General features: G+C 46.4%; 1 protein-coding gene across 8 annotated transcripts in view; it reads left to right on the top strand.

Moving 5' to 3' along the window:
- Positions 1-20,034, top strand: part of TRIO (trio Rho guanine nucleotide exchange factor) — a 354,620-nt gene that overhangs the window by 308,711 nt on the left and 25,875 nt on the right. For 7 of the 8 annotated variants that reach the window (XM_023239465.2, XM_045038713.1, XM_045038715.1 and 4 more), the window contains 7 exons: positions 2,897-3,189; positions 4,590-4,760; positions 7,262-7,357; positions 12,883-13,031; positions 14,222-14,288; positions 15,849-15,952; positions 18,675-18,744. In XM_023239465.2, the coding sequence (XP_023095233.2) occupies positions 2,897-3,189; positions 4,590-4,760; positions 7,262-7,357; positions 12,883-13,031; positions 14,222-14,288; positions 15,849-15,952; positions 18,675-18,744 (950 nt within the window). Of the gene's footprint in view, positions 1-2,896; positions 3,190-4,589; positions 4,761-6,211; positions 7,134-7,261; positions 7,358-12,882; positions 13,032-14,221; positions 14,289-15,848; positions 15,953-18,674; positions 18,745-20,034 lie in introns of those variants that run through there. The other variant, XM_045038736.1, reaches the window with a different exon arrangement.

The raw sequence follows: 20,034 nt of genomic DNA, 5'->3' as shown, positions 1-20,034 counted from the left end.
CCTCCTTCCGGGTCTGGGATGGAACGTTCAGGCCACGGCCACGTTTATAACACGTGACCTGCCAGGTGAGGAGGAAGTCTCTTTTGAACCTATTTCCCAAAGTGCAGCGAACCAAACGCTCTGCAGCTGAGCCCACAGGGAGAGGCTAGCTCCTTTGCAGGCAAGGCTAGAATGCCCTGGGAAGTATCCGGGCAGAGCCAGCCGCGTCCCACAAAGCGTTATTGATGGGCTGCAGTTCATGCCCTCGTGCCTCCAAAGGCCGGCTGGGGCTGCTGACCAGAGGAGAGGTCTTTGTGCTGCAGGGCCTGCCCCGAGTCCCTGCCCACCACTGCCCACGCCCATCTTAAGTGCCCTCCCGCTTCTCAGTGACCCTGCAGGCTCTGGTGAACAAAGACTGTGTCAGGGTAACAGCGAGCGTCCCCTTTTCAGTAAGGATTCATGCTATGTGCTACGCTGCTCCCGTGCCACACTCCCCCAGATTCTCACTTGTAGGCACAAGAACACGTGTGAGGTTCATTTGTTGGCTTAGCTGGTGCTCCCTGTTCCTTGGAACGTGTGAGTATTCTGCTTATGAATGTCAAGACCTGTAATTGATTGGGTTTTATTGAAGTAAGAGGGCCTCTGTCTCTTTCCTGCCTCCCTCAATTCATATGAGGCACAGTGGGCCCCATCAGTGACACTTGTCGTAGGTTGGCCAGCCCTGGACGTCTCACAGCCTCCGCCTGAGTGCCACCTCCACTGTCCTTTGTCTTGAGTCACCCGGCTGAGTGAATGTATGTGGAAGACGTGACTGCCCTTCACACGTGGGCTGTGAATCAGCTCGCTCTACTTCTTAGGGCTGGGGATTTCTGACGCCTCCTTCAAGAAGCCTTCTGGGATCTGTCTACTCAATTCCCCTTGTTCCCAGCCTCTAACAGGATTTGTACTCGCTTAGAGTTCTGGCCTCATAGTTATGTGGTCCTGGAAAACACTACATGGCGGATCCCATGGGTGAAGGACGGTTCTATTCATCTTTGTCCAGTGGCACGTACAGGGCTTGGCTCTGAGTCCCAGCACACTAAAGGACTGTGAAGTGTCACCTGCTGTGGCTGACCCAGCATCTTGCTAATAAAATTAGTTGGAACTTAAAAAAAAACCTGCAGTTGAATAAATTGTCATTCGGCATGTGGATTACCCCAACCTCCCTCTTCTTTTTGTCCTTCTTGTTGTCTCTACGTGAAAGTTCCTGAGGCTAGGCACTGTGCTTCCCTGTTTGCCTTTATCCTGAACTGGCACCTGAGAAAATTTCTAGGAAGTACTTACTGTGTGCTGTGGCCAGCTTAATGGTGTAATTCTCTCCTGCCTCTTTAGATGGTACCTGAGGAAAAGGAGAGATGTGGAAATATTGTAGTGAGTTTCGTTTTAAAATAAAGTTATAAACGAACGAATCTAGATCCACACATCTATGTGCACATACCCACACAGGGGAAAAGGTTTTTACTTGTCAACTGAATTCTCTATTGCTTAGTTTTGAACCAAAGTCTGGCTCTGAGAAAATGTAGATTTTTAAGAATGAGCGATCCTGCTTGAAATGTGTCATCTGTTTATGGAAGATCATACCCTCCACCCACGCAAGGCTTGGGCCAGGGAAGGAATGCGATGGCAATTAGACAGGGATCCGCCGTCTCGTCCAGGAGTCTGGAGCAGGAGTGGGAAACTACTGTTGACTCTCTCGCATATAATCACAGGATCGGGAGGGATTAGCTCTCCTGCTTTGTAACTGCAGCACATAATGTCTCCGGTGCCACCAAGGTAAACAAACGAATACAGGTGTCTGTAAAATAGGATCGTGTCAAAGAGTAATTTTAATATATTTTTCAGGCTTCAGAAGACCTAAGAAAATAACAAGCATAGTGAATGATCTTCTTCCTCATTCCATTTCTTAAGGTGTAAAGCATTTTACTCTGTTTCACTAGACTGACACCCTCAAGTCAGGTGCTCAGGAAAGGGCCAGGCAGTGTCCTGTCACCGATTTTCAGTTTGTAAAGTCCTGCCTCATAACTGCTTGGATTCAGTGAGTGTCAGCTGTCTTCTAAGCTTTTTTTAGGTCTCTCTTTTTCTCCTGAAAAAACAATTCAGGGTCAACTCTCTTTAATTTTTGAGACCCAATGAGAAGATTCACTCGGATACGTTTTCTGCAAAACATTGTTGGTTATTTGAGGAAGGCTTCCCCTCGCATTTCTTTTAAAAATGTGCTGCTGGTATTTACTTGGACGAGAGAAGTCACTTCGAGTCCGAGAGAAAGACCCCCTGCGCCTGCATAGTTCCGGGGTCTGGCCCCAGGCCGGATCTCCCACCAAACCAGCCGGCATTACCCCCTTTCCCAGCTGCTGACTTCGCTCTTGACACAGCGTTCCAGATGGGTGTCATTTGTCCCAAAGTCTGACCAGGTCAGATCCATTCTGATGTGGGTACGTGCACACGTCCACGCTTTATTTACAGGGCCGTACTTTTTGTTCACTGGTAGTGAGTCAAACTGATGTCTTTATGCACCAGGATTAGTTCTTAGTTTCTTTTGAAATCTTCTTTCATAGCTTGTGTTTATCAAGAAAGTGGGTGAACATGGTTTTAAAGACCATCTGTGTGATGGTCTTCAGGGGATTGGTGACTTGGGGTTTTGGGGGGAACGGTACGTCCTGAGGAGAATCGTCTCTGGGAACAACTCAGGTTCGGTAAAGCTTTGAAAGGTGTGTGCGCGAGACAGCGGACCTTCCCTTCCCGCATTTCCAGGCCGCAGGTAGGCGGCGGGCACAGCCGGGCGCCCGCCTGCAGGCGAACGCAGCCTGCGGGCAACACGGCCGGAGGATCTGTCTGTAGGCCGTTCGGTCAAACCTGCCGTGTCTCTCTCACCCTTCAGACTCGCTGTCCGTCTCCAGTAACGATGCCAGCCCGCCCGCCTCCGTGGCCTCTCTCCAGCCCCACATGATGGGGGCCCAGAGCTCCCCGGGCCCCAAGCGCCCGGGCAACACGCTGCGCAAGTGGCTGACGAGCCCGGTGCGACGGCTGAGCAGCGGCAAGGCCGACGGGCACGTGAAGAAGCTGGCGCACAAGCACAAGAAGAGCCGGGAGGTCCGCAAGAGCGCCGATGCCGGCTCGCAGAAGGACTCGGACGACAGCGCAGCCACCCCGCAGGACGAGACGGTGGAAGAGGTCAGAGCCCCCCGGCCTTTCCCCTGGAGTCGCGGGGATGCTCGTTTGTCGTGGGAACACGCTCCTTCGGTTCCCTTTCCCGTGGGTCCCTGTGACTGTCCGCTCGTTCCATCCCCCGTTAGCAGACTGGATTCGGTGGGGACGGGCGGGCCCTGGCAGCTCCGTGTTGACCTGGTCGGGACCCACGGTGGCTCCCGAGAAGGAGCGCAGGGTTCCGAGCGTCCCCCCAGGCCTGCTCCAGCGGGAAGCAGGCGCCCTGCTGACCCAGCCCGCCTGGCCCCGCTGCCACAGACAAGCCAGGAGGTGCCGCTCAAGCTGCGAAGGTGCAGGCCGGCCCCGAGCTCGGCCTAGACCACGGCCGCAGCGTTGCGCAGGCAGGGCCCCAGCTTTAGACGTGCAGGGGCCAGAGGGGTGTGGGTGTCCTCAGTTCATGCTTAACATCTGTCCTCCCCAGCCGACACAGGGCGAGCTTACTTTGCTAACCAGTAAACACTGGATCGTTCCCACATCATTACAGATACACGGGTATCTGCCAGCCGGGAATTTTTCTAAGTTCCCTTTTCATTCAGGGGTGGGAGCTTTAAATTACACCGCAAGGAACAGAATCCCTTCGTGACCCCCAGGCTAGGCTGTCGGGCTGGTGGTGGCAGTGAGGGGCCCTCAGAGTTTTTAACTGAGGCCCGCCACCCCCAGCCCCACCCAGCTCCCTCAAAAAAAAGAAAAAGGCAGACAGATAGGATAAGATTTGTATCATTTAATTTGTTTTGCAGACATGGGTTTTCTGCTGCTTTTTTCCTGGGCATGTTCTGCCCTGGGTTTTCACTGCAGTAATGTGGTTTATTATGTCCTCATCTGTCTGTTTTCTACATCTGTGTCCTCTTAGTAGAAATAAAACTGACAACTTTTCTAAAAGTGAAAGCCGAGTAAAAGTAATGTGAGACTAAATTCAGATTCTTCCAGAGCATTTTGAACTGTATTAGTCTTCATGCCATTATAGTTTCAGTGAATTTTATTCTAGCAAGTTATCAGAAACAAAATGGAAGTAGAGGAGAGGAACCGAATGAGAGTTATTAAGGGTTCAGGCTTTTGAACTGGTCCCCGGGGAGGGGGTGGTGGTGGACGATGAGATGTGTTCAAAGCCTAACGGATAATGTTGGTGGTCTCTTCAGAAGACACGCGCGGGGGCCCTTCTCCGGTCCGAGTCTGCAAGCAAGGTAGCTGGTGTGCAGGAAGGGATAAGCAGTTCCCATCGGGGGTGGAAAGAGCTTGCTCCTGATTTCTGTCCCCTCCGTTCCTGTGCCGGCCACACTTCCCCCAGTTCACCCTTTAGGGCTCTGTCTGTGACCTGATGTTGACAGTCGGGCCTGGAACGTGACGCGCGGACGCTGGTTTGATTTCAGAGGGGCCGGAACGAGGGCCTGAGCAGCGGCACACTCTCTAAGTCCTCCTCGTCGGGCATGCAGAGCTGCGGGGAGGAGGAAGGGGAGGAGGGCGCCGACGCCGTGCCCCTCCCCCCGCCCATGGCCATCCAACAGCACAGCCTGCTGCAGCCGGATTCACAGGACGACAAGGTACGGGCCCTGCCACCTAGCACCAGCATCACAGCAGGGCTGAGAACAGGCGGCGGGAAGCTGTGCGGCCTGTTTTCACCCCACACGTAGGAATACCAGAGTCAGTTTAGAGCAAGCAGTGGGCCAGCACGTGTCATTTCTCCTACAGACACATTCACTGCATTTTTAATAATGCTTCAGTAAGTGCTGCCTCTAAAGTAACTTTATTTTCTTTTTACCGTACTGACCAGTGTCCCTGAGACAGGAGTCAGAGAAATCTCACGCAGTCTTGGGGGTCGCAGCCCTGAATGAACACTAGGCCATCTTGCTCTCTCTGCTAGGTGTTTTTGCACACGGGCGTTTTTCCAGATGACGTGGTGCTGCTGTCCAGTTGGTCTCCCCGGCATGCCTGCCGTTAGTGCCAAGGGTCACCTGGGGTGCAGGGATAGGTGCCAGGGTCTAGGAATCGGTTCACAACCATGAGTCTCCTCTTCAGGGGTATGTGGAGGCTTCAAACCAATCTTGGGTTTTTGTTTGTTTGGTCAGTTCTTACCTGATCTACGACAACTTTGTGCATCCCAGGTGTAGAGCCCTAAAGTATCAAAATGGAAAGCTGGTAACTGGCTTGTACGTCCCCTTACGTTCTGGCCCCGGTGTGCTTCCCAAAACTGGCAGGTGTTGAAAACCATGCTATGAAGTCATCACCGGAGACCTTTTCTTTTTTGGCAGTAACGAAGTTTTCTGAGTAAAACAGATGTTTTCATCATTTTCCCCCATTCTTCCTCTTTTTCCTTCCCTGACTCCTTCCTCCGTGCTAACACGGTCATTTGCTGGACTGCCTGTGTTTTATGATCTGGACTCTGCCCCGGCCCCGTGACCGACAAGTGTGAGGCCGAGGCCGACTACGCAGTCATAGCCTGGGCAGCCATCTCCCGCCTCCTCCCGCTTTGTGGCTCGGAGCGCGCGGTCAGGGCGCTGAGGGTCTTGGCTGAGGACGTGGCTTGGGTTGGAGTCTGGCGTTTGGGGGCATCTGAGGTGCTGGCCGCGTGCTGCGGGAGCTGAGGGGAGGTGACAGAGGACCTCACCCCCTGCACAGAGTAGCCTCGGCAGGAAATGGGAATGCGTCACTTCTCAGACAATTCCTAAACTGCTTTGTGGCATTCTAAGCGATACCTTCTTTTAAAGCACAGAACTGACATTTCTCAAATCTGATGGTTAGCCAAAGTGAGGTGGAGGGCCTGGTTGACTTGTTCCCCCAAGAAGAGGGTTTCTCTCCATTTGGAGAGTGGATTGCACAGTGTATACTTCGGTTTGCTAGAATCACGTATCAGTTGCTGCGTTACCTCATTGGGTTTTATCAGTAGCAGCTCTTCATTTGCAAAAATCTGTAGTGATATTCCCAGCGAGTATATTACCTTGTGACTAATATTTTGTTTTGTTCTGTTTTCTCTTTTTGTAAACTTTCACTGCAGCATTATGTTGATTTGTGTTCCGTGTCTGTTTTGGCTCAGTTTCCTTACCTCTCCATTTGAATTTTTTTCTTCGTTTTCTTCACCCCATACTCCAGATTTCATTAGACCAAACCAACATTTGTTTTGCAAAGCGCATACATGGATCCACATATGTAAAAGCCTTGTTGTGAATGTACAAACCCATAACTGTCTACTGTGAGAAATGCATCGTTAGGACAGCTAGCCGTGTGTCGCATGCTTCTCTGCTGTCCTTAATATGAAGCAAGGTTCATATTATGCCCTCTTCTAGTCTCCAGTTAATTGATGGCACGAGTAATCTGCAAACACGCCGTGTTTGCTAATTACTGAAACTTGAATTCAGTAGTCCCTCCCTGAAATTCCTTAACTGTCACCCCCTGTACACCCTGATTCTAGCCGTAAATGGCATCTGGTAGCTTGTGAGGCCACAGATCTTCTGTACTCTGCACTAATCATTGGGGAAATGGATGGCACAGAAAATGGTGAGCTCGTCCCCCTCTGCCCTGTCTGGTCAGTGCACCCTGGTTCCTTTCCTTTTCTTTCTTGTTTCTTTCTTTTAACCCCATAAACACAGGAAAGCCATTTTTAGTATCCTGTTTTGTTTTCTGGGTTATTTAAGGATTCACTCATTAGAACTTAAGCCTTTCATTCTTCCATTGATCAGATTCCGTACTTTTTTTTCTGCTTAGCCACTAGCCTTGCTGGCAGTTGCCAAAGTTATAGTAAGAATCTCCCCGTGCCCAGTCACCTCTTTTGAAAAACATTATGATGTTACACGACTGAGGATTAAAAACAGACTTTGTCTGCTTTCCACATGTATCCCAGACAGGTTTTATTTAATATTTCATGTCAGAATATTGTAAATTTAAAAGGATGACTTTAAATAAATGCAAACAAAGACAAACTTGTGGTCTTTTTGTCTGGACTTACTTTGAAAAAGAGCTTGAGCTTGCAGGAGAATTTACTGTCTGTCCGGTGACTAACGTGAGGCATTCCCCCTCCCCCCTTTCTTTTTCTTAACTTCTTCCGTAGGCCTCTTCCCGGTTATTAGTCCGGCCCACCAGCTCCGAAACGCCAAGTGCGGCCGAGCTCGTGAGTGCGATTGAAGAACTCGTGAAGAGCAAGATGGTAAGGTTTCCCAGACAGAGCGAGTCTGAGCTTTGGAAACCGCTCTCGGGGCTGCTGAATGTGCTTGGGGCGTGTTACACAGGTGGAGACCCCAAGGCCACCCTCCCTTCTGACCACCCTGCCAGTTTGGGGGTCCCCAACATCACCCTCAGGTTCAGTCATTGGCTTGGACGACTTCCAGAACTCAGAGAAGGCGTTGTACCCGCATTTGTGGTTTATACTGTGAAAGGACATATTCAAGTCAGCCAGGGAGGAGGTGACACGGGGCAGGGTGCAGCTGTGGTTCAGGGTTCAGGCTTCCAGCTGTCCCCTCCCGGTAGGGTCATGCAGAGTGCTGACGTCTCCTGTCCTGACAGCGGTGTCTGACATCATTGCACGTCACACACGGAGAGTCTGGCCAGCCAGGGATGCTAACCCGAGCCCTGGTGTTCAGAGTGTTTATTTGAGCTCAGTCATGTACGCAAGACTGACTGCTTGCGTAGCTCCCCTTTGTCCCCTGCCCCTCCAGAAAGCAGGACCCCACGTGGCCCAAAGCCCCCAGCAAGAGTCATACCGTTGGCATAGATGCTCTGTCTTGGCCCGAGGCCCCTCTGTAAACAAACATTCCTGTCAAGAAAGATATCCCAGGAGATTGGAGGTGCCTCCCAGGAGCCAAGATTATAATCCATTCCTGCACCCTCACTGATAGCAGTGCTAACACCATTACGGCTGTGGTCAGGTCGGCTCCACTCGTCCACGGTGTGCCCAGGCTCAGTGGTACCCACAGATAGGTTGACAGTTTCTTTTGCTGTCTCTGAGGTCTTTCTTCCGGATTTACAGTGTACAGGAGAGAAAAGCTTGCATTATTATGTAAGGGCTTTATTTTCTGAGTGACCTCTGCATTTCCAGTTGGTCAACATGGATTTGTTTAATAAAAGCCCCAAAGTCAACAATACTGATTTGAAGTTAGATAGGTGTGCATTGCTTCTAACTGATTCAAAGCAATTCTGTGTTTCTTCAGTTTTCCTATGAGATGGAAAAACCATTATTGGCAACAACATTTACATTACTATATCCTACAACTCCTGTAAAGTGACTTAACATCATTTAATCGTCACCTCTCTGAAAATAAAAGCCCCCAGCCTCTCTTACCAGTCCATCTTCCAGAGGTAACCACTGTGATCAGTTTGGTAGATTTCCCTGCAGACGTTTTCTCGGCAGGTGCACACATATGCGGGGAGGTGAGAGGGACAGGATGCTTGTGCCTGCTCTTTCTTTCAGAGTGGATTTGTGGAGTTTTTAAGATTTTGAGACTTGGTATATCTTGAGGATCTTCTCACATCAGTACATACAGATTGACTTCATTTTTTGTACTGGCTGCACAGTAGTCCACTGTATAGATGGCAGTGATCATTTCGTGAGGGCTTACTCTAACCCAGGCCCCATTCTAAGTGCTGAGTATGCATTAACATATTGGAAGTCCAATGAGGTAGGTACACACTGTTGTCATTTTATTTTACACATGAAAAAACTAAAGCCACAGAGTTTAAAAACTTAACCAGCCACGAAGGAGCAGAGACCTCATTATGCTATAATTTATTTAAATACATCCCTCGTAATAATACGTACGTGTGTATGTGTGTGTGTATAAAGTTTTCAGTTTTGCACTACTGTAAACACCCATGTTGGCTATGTGTGCGTGGTTGTGTCTGTAGGGTAGATTTTCAACGTTGGAATTGCCAGATCAAAGAGTATGCTTTTTAAGTTTAGACATTTATCTTCCTTCCATCAGGTATTAACTGGGTAATGTTAGATCATTCCCATTTCTTCTACCCCGAGACAGCTTCTAATCAATCATCTGATCATTCTAATCATCAGAGACTACAAAAGAAACTGTCAACCTATCTCTGGTACCACTGACCCTTCAGACACTTCCAAACTAATGAGACTATGGTTGACTCAGTCAAGTGGGGATTCTGTCAAGAAAAACTCCAGACTGTCTCACTCCACCATCACTGGAATTTCTTCTCAGGCAGTCATGTTCTGAAAGTGACATGATGGGCTTGGAAGTTACGAAGGTTGCTAGTACTTGGTAGATAACCCAAGAACTTGACCCTACTGGTCAAGAATTTGGGATCATTGCAGTTTGAACTGCGCTAAAGCACATCCTGGCTGTCTCTTTGAGACAACTCGATTGATGGTCTAAACAAAGGGTACTTAAGTTGTACCCAGTGAGCTTTCAAACACCCTTAAACATTTTTAAAACATTTATACTCCTCAGTTATATGATCATTAAAATTATTCTTGTCTAATAATTGAAATAGTTTTCCCAAGCAATGCTCTGAGGCAACTCTTTGTCACCCTGCCAGGCCATCATTGTGCAAGTACTGACATCGCATTCCATTTTAAGTGGACAGAGATTGGTTTCTGATTAATTCAGATGCGCTTCCAGTGCAGAGGAGTTCTACGACACGGTTTCGTTCAGCTCTTACTGCTTTATTCCTTATTCTCAGTTTTAAGGCATTGAACTTTACCAGTCGAAACTAAGTTCTTTCTACTCACTTACGTTTCTCCTTCAGTTAACAGGCCTAAAGCTCTTGGCGTCGTGGAAAGGGCGTAGGTTTTGGAGTCAGGTAGACTTGTGTTCAAACACTGCTGCTTACGCTTAGGCTCTCTGAGCCTGTGTCTTTTAGCTCTACGCTCGGTACAAGTGCTGTTTGCTGCTACGCTGCTAGCAAGGTCCCATCCACATGGGCAGAGTCACTAATGCCTGCCCTTTCCCTGGTGGAAGGACCGTATTTATGCTGTTTGGGATGGACTCACCCCCTCTTCATTGTCCATGGAATGTAATCTAGATCCTGCCCTCTTTTTCTGACTCAAGGGACACATTGCTGTGTGTTGGTTTCCTGTCACTAATCCTCTGATGTCAAACGAGAACTGCTTTTTGTCAATGAAAACTCTGAATCATGTTAATACCCTTTAGCCTGCCCTCTCACGTGACCCTGAGCTCCCCCTGCACATTTATCACATGCCAGAGATGCATAGTCATCTGCCCCCGTTTTCTTATGGGTGACCTCTCAGGCTGTAGCGCCTTGGTAGTAGAATTTGCACACTGAATCAGTTACCCTTCAAAAGCTACATGTTAGCTTAACTGGACTGGGAAGAAGCTGTTCAGCTCTTGTGCAGTGTGACGTTCAGGCACCTGAACCTAACCCTAAAACCTGCTGAGTCTGTCGGAAAAATAAAAACTACCCTGAAAACTATTTCCTGGGATTTCGGCCTCTCTCTCATCCCCACATTCCTGATCCTACCAGGACTTGGAAGAGGATGCGTCTTGCCTGCACATCGTTGGCAGTAGGGCAGCAGTGGCCAACAGCCACAGCGACTGTTTGAACTTGACCCTGGGGTTTTCTTTTCTTCGTCGATTAAAATATAAAGGGAGATCTGAGAAAGAATGAAAATAAGTGAAATAAACATCTACCTCAAGAATACTAGAAGAGCAAGAGAAATTAATGAGTTGGAAAACAGAAAAACAGTAGAATAAATAAAACCAAAAACGTGTTCTTTCAGGAAGTAATAAACATCAGGTAACCTTCTCAAGAAAATACAGAGGAGGCACAAATCCACAAAACATGGAATTATATGGAAGTGGCAAACTAAGGAAATTAAAATAACCATAACACCTTCTGTTAAGCTCTTTGAAAGTCAATTTCACAACCTGGAAATTTATCAAAACTAACCTTAGAGGAGATGGATTGTCTGTGCAGACCTGCCTGCATCTAAGGAACAGAGGGAACCTGCCCATAATACACCACCAAACCCGTAGTGCTTCGCAGATAGGTAATCCATCCGACTCTGTGACGTCCCAGAGTTTCAGTCCCGTGGTGGCCTTTCCCTGGTCACGCCGCCTGTGTGAGAGCCGGCGGGCAGGAACACCAAACCACCATCGCGTCCGCCAGGGCGTCTGCACCCTCTCCGGCTGCCCAGCTGGGTTCATGCCCGGCACCTCTGTCCCTTGGGGTCCAGACAGCCGCTCTGCCGGCCGGAGACCAGAGCTTCACAGACCCCAGTGAAGCACCCTGCTTGCAGCTCTGTTTGAAGGGACATCTACAGACATCTTCTTGGTTTTCTTTCTTTTTTATCACCATTGAAAGGAGAAGAATTGAATCCAACGAGCATCAGCTGTTTCCTTGCAGACCTAGACGGGAGACAGTGCGAAGCACCCCGTCCTCCTCCAGACCCCTGTCGCCGTGATCCATGAGCACAGAGCAAAGCCCTGCTGTTTCCCGCAGAGTGCTGGCTTCCAGTAAAGGTCAATAACTATTTACTTAAAAATAAGAGTGCTGTTTTCTCATCAAGCCCCGTTCCTTGATGGTTTATCACAAATAAGCACAGCAGTTGGTATGTTTCCACAGCTCCGTGGGTTTGGTGAACAAAATTACATGGACTGACTTTGTGTCCTTAGAGCTGTGCTTAGTGACAAAGCCCGCACTGGTCTGCTACCCTCAAGGGGAGAAAATTGGACGAGCATTGGAGGTTTTAATTTGATAGGAAATATTAAATGTCCTGAAGTTTGTATTCAACTTTTTGTTTGAAGATAAGCTAATCACACTTTCCCAGTTCAGTTGGTAAACTGCCCCTTGATCGTCTCTGCATCTCCAATTGGGTGCTTTGGAAATTTTAAAAGAACCGTAACCCATACCCCTAGGAGCTTTAGGAATTCAGGGTAAGAAGCACAGTTAATATGTACCAACGAGAAAGCAATCAGCCACTAATCATTGTCACATTAATCCAGGGGCAGAAGTCCACTTCCGAGTCAGATGTGTTGACCACACCGCAGAGCTCTGTTCGAGGTTCCGCAGGGCATACGACACTGAAAACAGTCACTCGTGAAAACCAAAATCCAGTGGGGAGTGAGAGTCTAGGATGCGTCATCGAGACAGCATGACGGCTGCTGCTGCCCAGGAGGAGGGAGGTCGCAAGTGTCCAGAAACAGAGATCCGTTTCACTGGGCGATCTGTGTGCACTGACGCGGGAGTCAAGGCTTCGTGGATAACGAAGAAACAAAGCCCACGTTCTTTAACGCAGAACGCTGACATTGCCATGTAGCCACCACTAAGGGACCCCGGTGATGTGCCTGGGGTCGGCTGGCCTGACGGAGGAGTTTCCACGCACTGGACAGGAATATAACCGAGAAGACAATGGCTACGTTCGAAATTCGTGATACATCCAGAGATGGGTGCAATGCTCTGCTGTACACAAGTTGTATCATTTCTAATTATTTGGTGACAAAGAATAGAATGTATTAATGCATATAAATTCACTGTCCTCTTTGTTCTGACTTATTTACCCAGCTCCTCTTGCTCCATATTGGCATTAATAGTGGGGGGTTTTGTTACCAAATACCGTGTAATATCACAAATGTGGATCTTCTCATTTTATAGTCTGGCTTTCTGTATTTTCTGGTTTATGAGATTTTCCGATCCTAATTTCAGCCTCGTGGACTGTAGGCTGGAAACATGACTGGTGGTCTGGTTTTCTTTCAGGCTCTGGAGGACCGGCCCAGCTCACTCCTTGTTGACCAGGGAGACAGTAGCAGCCCCTCCTTCAACCCTTCCGACAACTCCCTTCTCTCCTCCTCTTCGCCCATTGATGAGATGGAGGAAAGGAAATCCAGCTCCTTAAAGAGACGGCAGTAAGAGATGTTTCCAGTGTCACTGTCGGCTGTGCTCTGGTCTTTGTCGCCTTCAAAAATGTGACTGGGGTTCATCTCTGAATCAGGGCAACCAGGAGATCCAGGGTCTCTCTTTGAATAATTGTGTATATGTTTGAAATTCTCTCAGAACCTCTTAAGGGTGCAGTAAGCCTTAGCTGCAGGTGTTTGTGGTTTGTTTGTTTGTTTGTTTTTCTTAGAGTTTGGAAAAATGTTTGTTCGTTTGTTTTGTTTTATAAGCTGTATGCCCAGCATCAGGCTTGAGCCCACAACCCCGAGATTAAGAGTCACACATTCTTCCAACTGAGCCAGCCAGGTGCCCCTATAGCTCTAGTTTTTGTTATTTGCATGTTGTACTTTATTTATAAATGATACACGCATGTCTCCTGTCACTTCTGGGGGGAAAGTGCTGTGCTTTCTATCATATGTATAGTTGTGAAGGAAAAGAAAGCAACATAAAATCAGATGTAATCGGATTCAAAACACTTGAATATTTTTCAAACACACCTTCCTGATAGTGTCTCAGTTCCAGTAAAGCTGCTTACGGTAAAAAGAGTCCTGAAAAACATTACAAAAGGTTTAAACTTGCCTTTGGAGAAGAGGGAAAACTTGTATGCTGCGTGAGGGCAGATACTGGATTTTATTGAGTGCTCTCTCCCAGCAGTCTGTATCTGGTACGAGATGCCCACTCAGTGCTGGTCGAATGAACAGACCAACAGACCTTTTCAAGGCCAGCCGAGGTGGTTTGCTTTTCAGAGCAACTGATTGTCTCCTCTTATCGGAGAGGCCTTAAACAGTTATGAGTGGTCAGACCCAAAGCTTTAAATATCTGAGTTAAAATTTTTTCTTACATGTCCAGTGAAGCTTAAAATAATTGTTTCAAAACAAAACAAACTTGCTTCCTTTAACGTTGTGCCTTTATGACAAATTTATGTCTAAGCCTCTCTTTATTGTCTGTATATGTGATCAGAGTCCACAGCTGTCATGGGTCAAGTACCTGAACCTGTAAGTGATTTGGGACATTCAAGAATTAGAGACCCAATTGTGTAAATTTGATACATTACAGACCCAGTCCCAGCAGGAGTCTGACCTGACAAAAGCAAAGGGCTAAAGAATTCATTTAGAAAATGAAGAGTTGGGGTCCTAACACTTGTTTTTCTCTCTCTTTCCAGCTATGTTTTGCAAGAACTAGTGGAGACAGAGCGTGACTATGTGCGGGACCTCGGCTGTGTGGTTGAGGTCTGTGTTTTCAGAGATTTAATGACCTATTATCAGACACCAAGAGTTGTCAAGGGAGTATCAAACATGTACACCAATAACTTCTCAAAAACTTTAAAAACATTTGACACCCCCCCCCCAAGAAAACTAAGTTTGTGAAAAGTGAAATTTAGCCAATTATCTTAATCTGTATTCACCTTTAAATGCCTTTTTCACAGAATGCATCTTTGACATAGTCATCTTTTTTTACGGTTAAGTTTTGAAATTATTTTAGCCAACCACTGCGTTTATTTTTGGGGATCTTGCCCTTAATGATTTACAAAAGTGGATATCCCTGCAGAAACAGGAGAGCGTCAGTGGTGGAAAAAGTCAGCGTGGCCAGCTGTGGCTTCAGATCCAACCTGGATCCACCTGGGTTCGGGGCTGCTCTGTCACAGCACCAGGCCACCTACTTATACTTTTCACGGAAGAAATACAGCACTATCGTCATTGCCCAGAAGTTGCTGTGCACTGTGGAGCCATGACAAAACCAGTGCCATCCACACTGGATCAAGGCCATCTCCAGGCTTATCCCTGGCATTGAAGTTCAGGGCATAATCATATTTGTAAACTCAACTCAGCAGAAAGCTGTTTTTATACCATAAGATACTACTGTTCTTTCAGCGTTGTAAATATATCTACGTTGATACTTTTTGGGTGTTGATTCCATTAAAAGCAACGGCTTTTACAGTTAATTGTGTAACCAAAGATGTAGCAAGCTCGATGTGTCTGCCTGCGGTTATTGTTAACAGTAAAATAAGTTGAATTTCTTAAGAGATTCCGGTCAAGGCTGAATCCCATTCAAGTTAAATGGAAGTTGTAAACCACATTTTAGCAACATATCTAATCAACTGCTGTTAAAAAATCAATTTATGAGGGGCGCCTGGGTGGCGCAGTCGGTTAAGCGTCCGGCTTCAGCCAGGTCACGATCTCGCGGTCCGTGAGTTCGAGCCCCGCGTCAGGCTCTGGGCTGATGGCTCAGAGCCTGGAGCCTGCTTCCCATTCTGTGTCTCCTTCTCTCTCTGCCCCTCCCCCATTCATGCTCTGTCTCTCTCTGTCTCAAAAATAAATAAATGTAAAAAAAAAAAAAATTAAAAAAAAAAAAATCAATTTATGAAAGGAATGTTGTTAAATTCTCATTTAGCGAAGTATGTAGATAATCCAAAAAGAAAAGGAAATCTGTTTATATTATGCTGAGAACAGAGGAGATATGTTTTTGGCCAAATAGTTAATGTTTACAAGCTGATAAGATGATTTGTTTTTGTGAAACCGTTTACATTTAAATGTCTTCAGTTCCTTAGAAGAATTTGGATCTATTAATTCCCAATAGTTCAAGGAGAGAAAATCTTGGCATGGCATATGACCATACATATGGTGCCAGTGAAAGGCACTTTTCATATAGGATTTTTGCTTGTTTTTAAACAAAGAAAGGGTTGTGAGGCGTTGCAGATGTCTGTTTTGTTCTTTATGAGCGTTGATCCATAAATGATTATCTGACTCCAATACGTTCACTGAAACAAACTTATTTGTAAATGCTCACAGGGCTACATGGCTCTCATGAAAGAAGATGGTGTTCCTGATGACATGAAAGGGAAGGACAAGATTGTATTTGGCAACATCCATCAGATTTACGACTGGCACAGAGAGTACGTAAAATACATGCCATGCCTGACGGTGCACACCCAGCGTCCTCCCTTGCTAAACCGCATCGTGTCAGGCAGATGGTAACGGGTGTTTACCGGTTCGCTTCCTTTTATTACCTGTAACCTCGTGGAGGTAGCTGGTGCAAAGGAAATACAGTGTGCCAAGGAGTTTTGTGGTAGCATCTCGTGGCCAGGGGAAGAGTCTCTTCTGTGTGCTGGTCCATCCGGGAAGCCCGCCTGGGGGTGGCTGGCCTGACTGCCTGAGTTCAGAACCTAGTCCTGACCTTGAGCCATTTGCTTCCCTTCCCTGTGTCTCCGGCTTTCATCTGCACAATGCAGTTCATAGTCTTACCATCCACCGCACGGGGTTTTTGGCGAAGGGAGACTGAGGTAACATGTGTAAAGTGCTCAGAACAACATCTATGTAGAGTAAGCTTCAGTAAAGTTTCCAATTAGAATTGCAGCCATCTGTTGAATAATTACAAATTATTTTAGAGGGCTTTCAAGATACTGTTTTTTCCAAGAATTTTAATGGAAAAAGTAGACATAACTGCACACGAAAATCAGATTTGAGCCCCAATACATTGTCGAACCCGTCCTCATCAGGAGGAGATCCACATGGGGGCTGGTACCACAATACATTTGCCCCTTCAGGTCACCTTACTGCTGATTTTTTTTAAGTTTATTTTATCTATTTTGAGAGAAAGAGAGTGAGAGTGAGCAAGCACAAGCAGGGGAGGGACAGGGAGAGGGAGGGTCCCAAGCAGACTCCAAGCTGTCAGCACAGAGCCCGACATGGGGCTCATGCCACAAACCATGAGATCGTGACCTGAGCCGAAGAGTTGGATGCTTAACCGACTGAGCCACCCAGACGCCCCACCTTACTCCTAATTTTAAAAATCCTCAACCATTTGCGGATTGCTTAATGCCAGCTGTTGATATTGTTGTGGGATGTTCCAGCTGCACTGTTCTGTTCCCATGACCTAGACTGGCCACCTGCTTTCCTGTTTTTATGTGCGTTCCTGTCCTCTCGGCCTAGAACACGTTCCCATCACTTTCGAAGCCCAGGTCAAATGATCACTGTCAATTAGACGCGCTCCCTCCTCTTTGCAGATAGCATACATAAATGTGCTTTTTAAACTGTAAAATCCTATGCAGATACAAGGAGGGGTTATCGTGGTAGGTGTATCAAGTAGTGTTTTATTACTTCTAAATGTATCTGTCCTAATAGAGTGTAAAACCTTTGAACCCAGGTACAGGGTCATCATTTTCCTATTACCCCATAGTATCTAACTCAGTTGGACTCCTAAATACAGAATGGTCAACTTCAGACACGGCGTAATTCATAGACTTCCCAAGAAACTACAGCAGATCTAAGTGTAAGAAGGGATCTTTGGTGCCACTCTCTAGTCTGCCACTTCCAGGTCTGGTTCGGAAGCTGTGACGGGAGGGGAAGACGGCACAGTGCTCCTGGGACGACCACCCGGAGGTGGGGCCTGCCACGGTGCAGAGCTATCTTAAAATCCCAAGTGCTAGAAACTTGCACATAGCATTCATTGATGTGCTGGTTTGCGGGTTAATAAAATACCAAACAGGGCACCTGGGTGGCTCAGTCGGTTAAGCATCCGACTTTGGCTCAGGTCGTGATGTCACGGTTTGTGGGTTTGAGCCTCACATTGGACTCTGTGCAATCAGCACAGAGCCTGCTTGGGGTTCTCTTCCTCTCTCTCCGCTCCCCCCCACATACTCTATCTCTCTATATATCTCAAAATAAATTTTTAAAAAAACCTTAAGTAAAAAAATAAAATAAAATAGCACACATAAATGTCAGCGTGGGTAAGTGATCACTAAGGTGGGCAGATGTCTTGAAGTCAGCTGTGGCCCAGAAGGGAGAAAGAGCGGCTGTGCACAGCTCTTCTGTTTCTGTGCTTACACCTAATTTCTGTCTTAATGGGAGCTAATACTCCTAACCTAGAGGCTAATTTGGATAGTATTTAAGAAAACTTTATAAAACTGACACAGGTAACATATTCAGTATTTTACGTCTATTCTTCCCCAATCTGAGCTCCCTAAAAATTATCATAGAATGAATATGAATCTCAAGTTTTCAGAAATAAAAACAAGCAATCATCTTGGAAACCTTTATTTTTTTCTCAGTATTCAGCCATGATACATATTTGCTTATGTCCTTAAGAAAAATGAGACAAAAATGTGGATTGTCCAAGAGAAGGAAAGGTTGCCGGTCATGGGATGGTCTCATTCTGCCTTGTCTTTTTTAATTGTGTGTCTCTTGTGGTTTCTGTCCTAACAAAATGTTTTTTGTGCACATTACATTTCTTAAGTGCATACCTTACATTTTCCAGTTGATTGTGTCAAAACAGACTATTTTGAAATATAAACCTCAGTCTAAAATCAGAAGGCCAGGGGCACGTGGGTGGCTCAGTCAGGTGGGCGTCCGACTCCAGCTCAGGTCATGATCTCTCACAGCTTGTGAGTTCGAGCCCCACATCGGGCTCTGTGCTCACGGTTCAGAGCCTGGAGCCTGCTTCAGATTCTGTGCCGCCTTCTCTCTGTGTCCCTCCCCTGCTTGTACTCTGTGCCTCTCTCTCTCCCTCTCTCTCAAAAATAAATAAGTAAATATTTGAAAAAAATTTTTTTAAATAAATAAAAATAAAATCAGAAGGCCAAATTGGAAATGGCTCTAATATTTCTCTTCTCATTTCAGCTTTTTTTTAGGAGAGTTGGAGAAGTGCCTTGAAGATCCGGAAAAACTAGGATCCCTTTTTGTTAAACATGTCAGTACAATAACATTATTTATGTTCTGTTCTGATATGGTCATGCTTAGTAACTGATTTTTCAGATTAAAGGAGAACTCACTGGTAGTTTACAAAAGCTCTTCTGTTGAGAATAAAATCAAACCGTGCAGTGTCAGCGAATTGGAATTAAGCCCCCCTCTTGGACACAAATGACCTGCTTTCCTGGTCACCAAGCCCCAGCTGGCTGTTTAGCTCCGGGCAGTACAGAGTGGCCAGAAGGACCAGAGGCAGACCTGAAGCAGAACATCTGGGGATGTCTGTCTGTGGACAAACACGTGTTTAGTGAAGATGGTGATGTACCTAAACATACAGGAGGTTTCGCATAGGAGCCAAATATATGTGCAGATCTGAAATATGTTAACATTAAAGGTCTCTTTAGGAAATTCTTCTGTAAAAAAAAAAAAAATTAGTGATAAGAGTTTTGGCATTTTTTGCAAACCTCTTGAATGTCTGCCTTAACAGAAAACAGATGGATTTTTTTTTTATATCTACTTCTACATTCATTCTATTGTAGAATTTTTTGTGGTTAAAATATATGAAAAAAAAAATCCGTCCTCATACAGATCGAGCTGGAAAGGTACGAGTATTTTGATACTCTTTTCAGAAAATTATGGCTAGTTTTCTGAGATATTACACCAAAACTCGAACAAGTGATAATATCATAAAGCTTAGCTACCATGTAGAATCGGACAAGCCCTTGCTGGACTTCTCCCTTGCTGTTACACTAGAAGCCATGGAGGCAGCTCGCATTTACAGCCTTTCACCCTCACACCAGCTTGTGAGATCATGCATTGGTCAGTTGGAAAATACTGGTCAGTTCACCAGGTTAGATCTTCCAGATGCTGAGACATTTTGTTATACAGTATCAAAAAGTCAGAATTGTTCATGTCACCACCCCTCTTTCTAGACCAGTCTTTAGGTGTTGTCGAGAAAACAGTGGCATGTGTGGGTTTTCCACAGTTCTCTACCTTGACAGCTCAGAGTTTTATTATTAACAGATACTGCCAGTTTGCCTTGGAACGACACGCTTCTTTTGTTCATGTTCCAGAAAATGTCTGCCAGATACCCAAGTATAAGTAATTACATTTTGTGTCCATCCTTCTCTCAAGTAAAAATGGCAGTCCTCAAAAACCAACAGTTAATTTAGCCCCCAGCTCAGTGCCACAAATGGTTTTGCTTGAGACAACCCATCATATGCACCAGAAGTGTTACGAGGGAGGACCTCTGTTTTGTCACAAGAACATTAAAAAGATATATACTCCATGGTTG

Source organism: Felis catus, chromosome A1, assembly GCF_018350175.1.
Source record: "Felis catus isolate Fca126 chromosome A1, F.catus_Fca126_mat1.0, whole genome shotgun sequence".
Classification (NCBI taxonomy): Eukaryota; Metazoa; Chordata; class Mammalia; order Carnivora; family Felidae; genus Felis; species Felis catus.
Note: the sequence above shows the minus strand (reverse complement) of the source record. Positions and strands in the feature narration are given on the sequence as shown.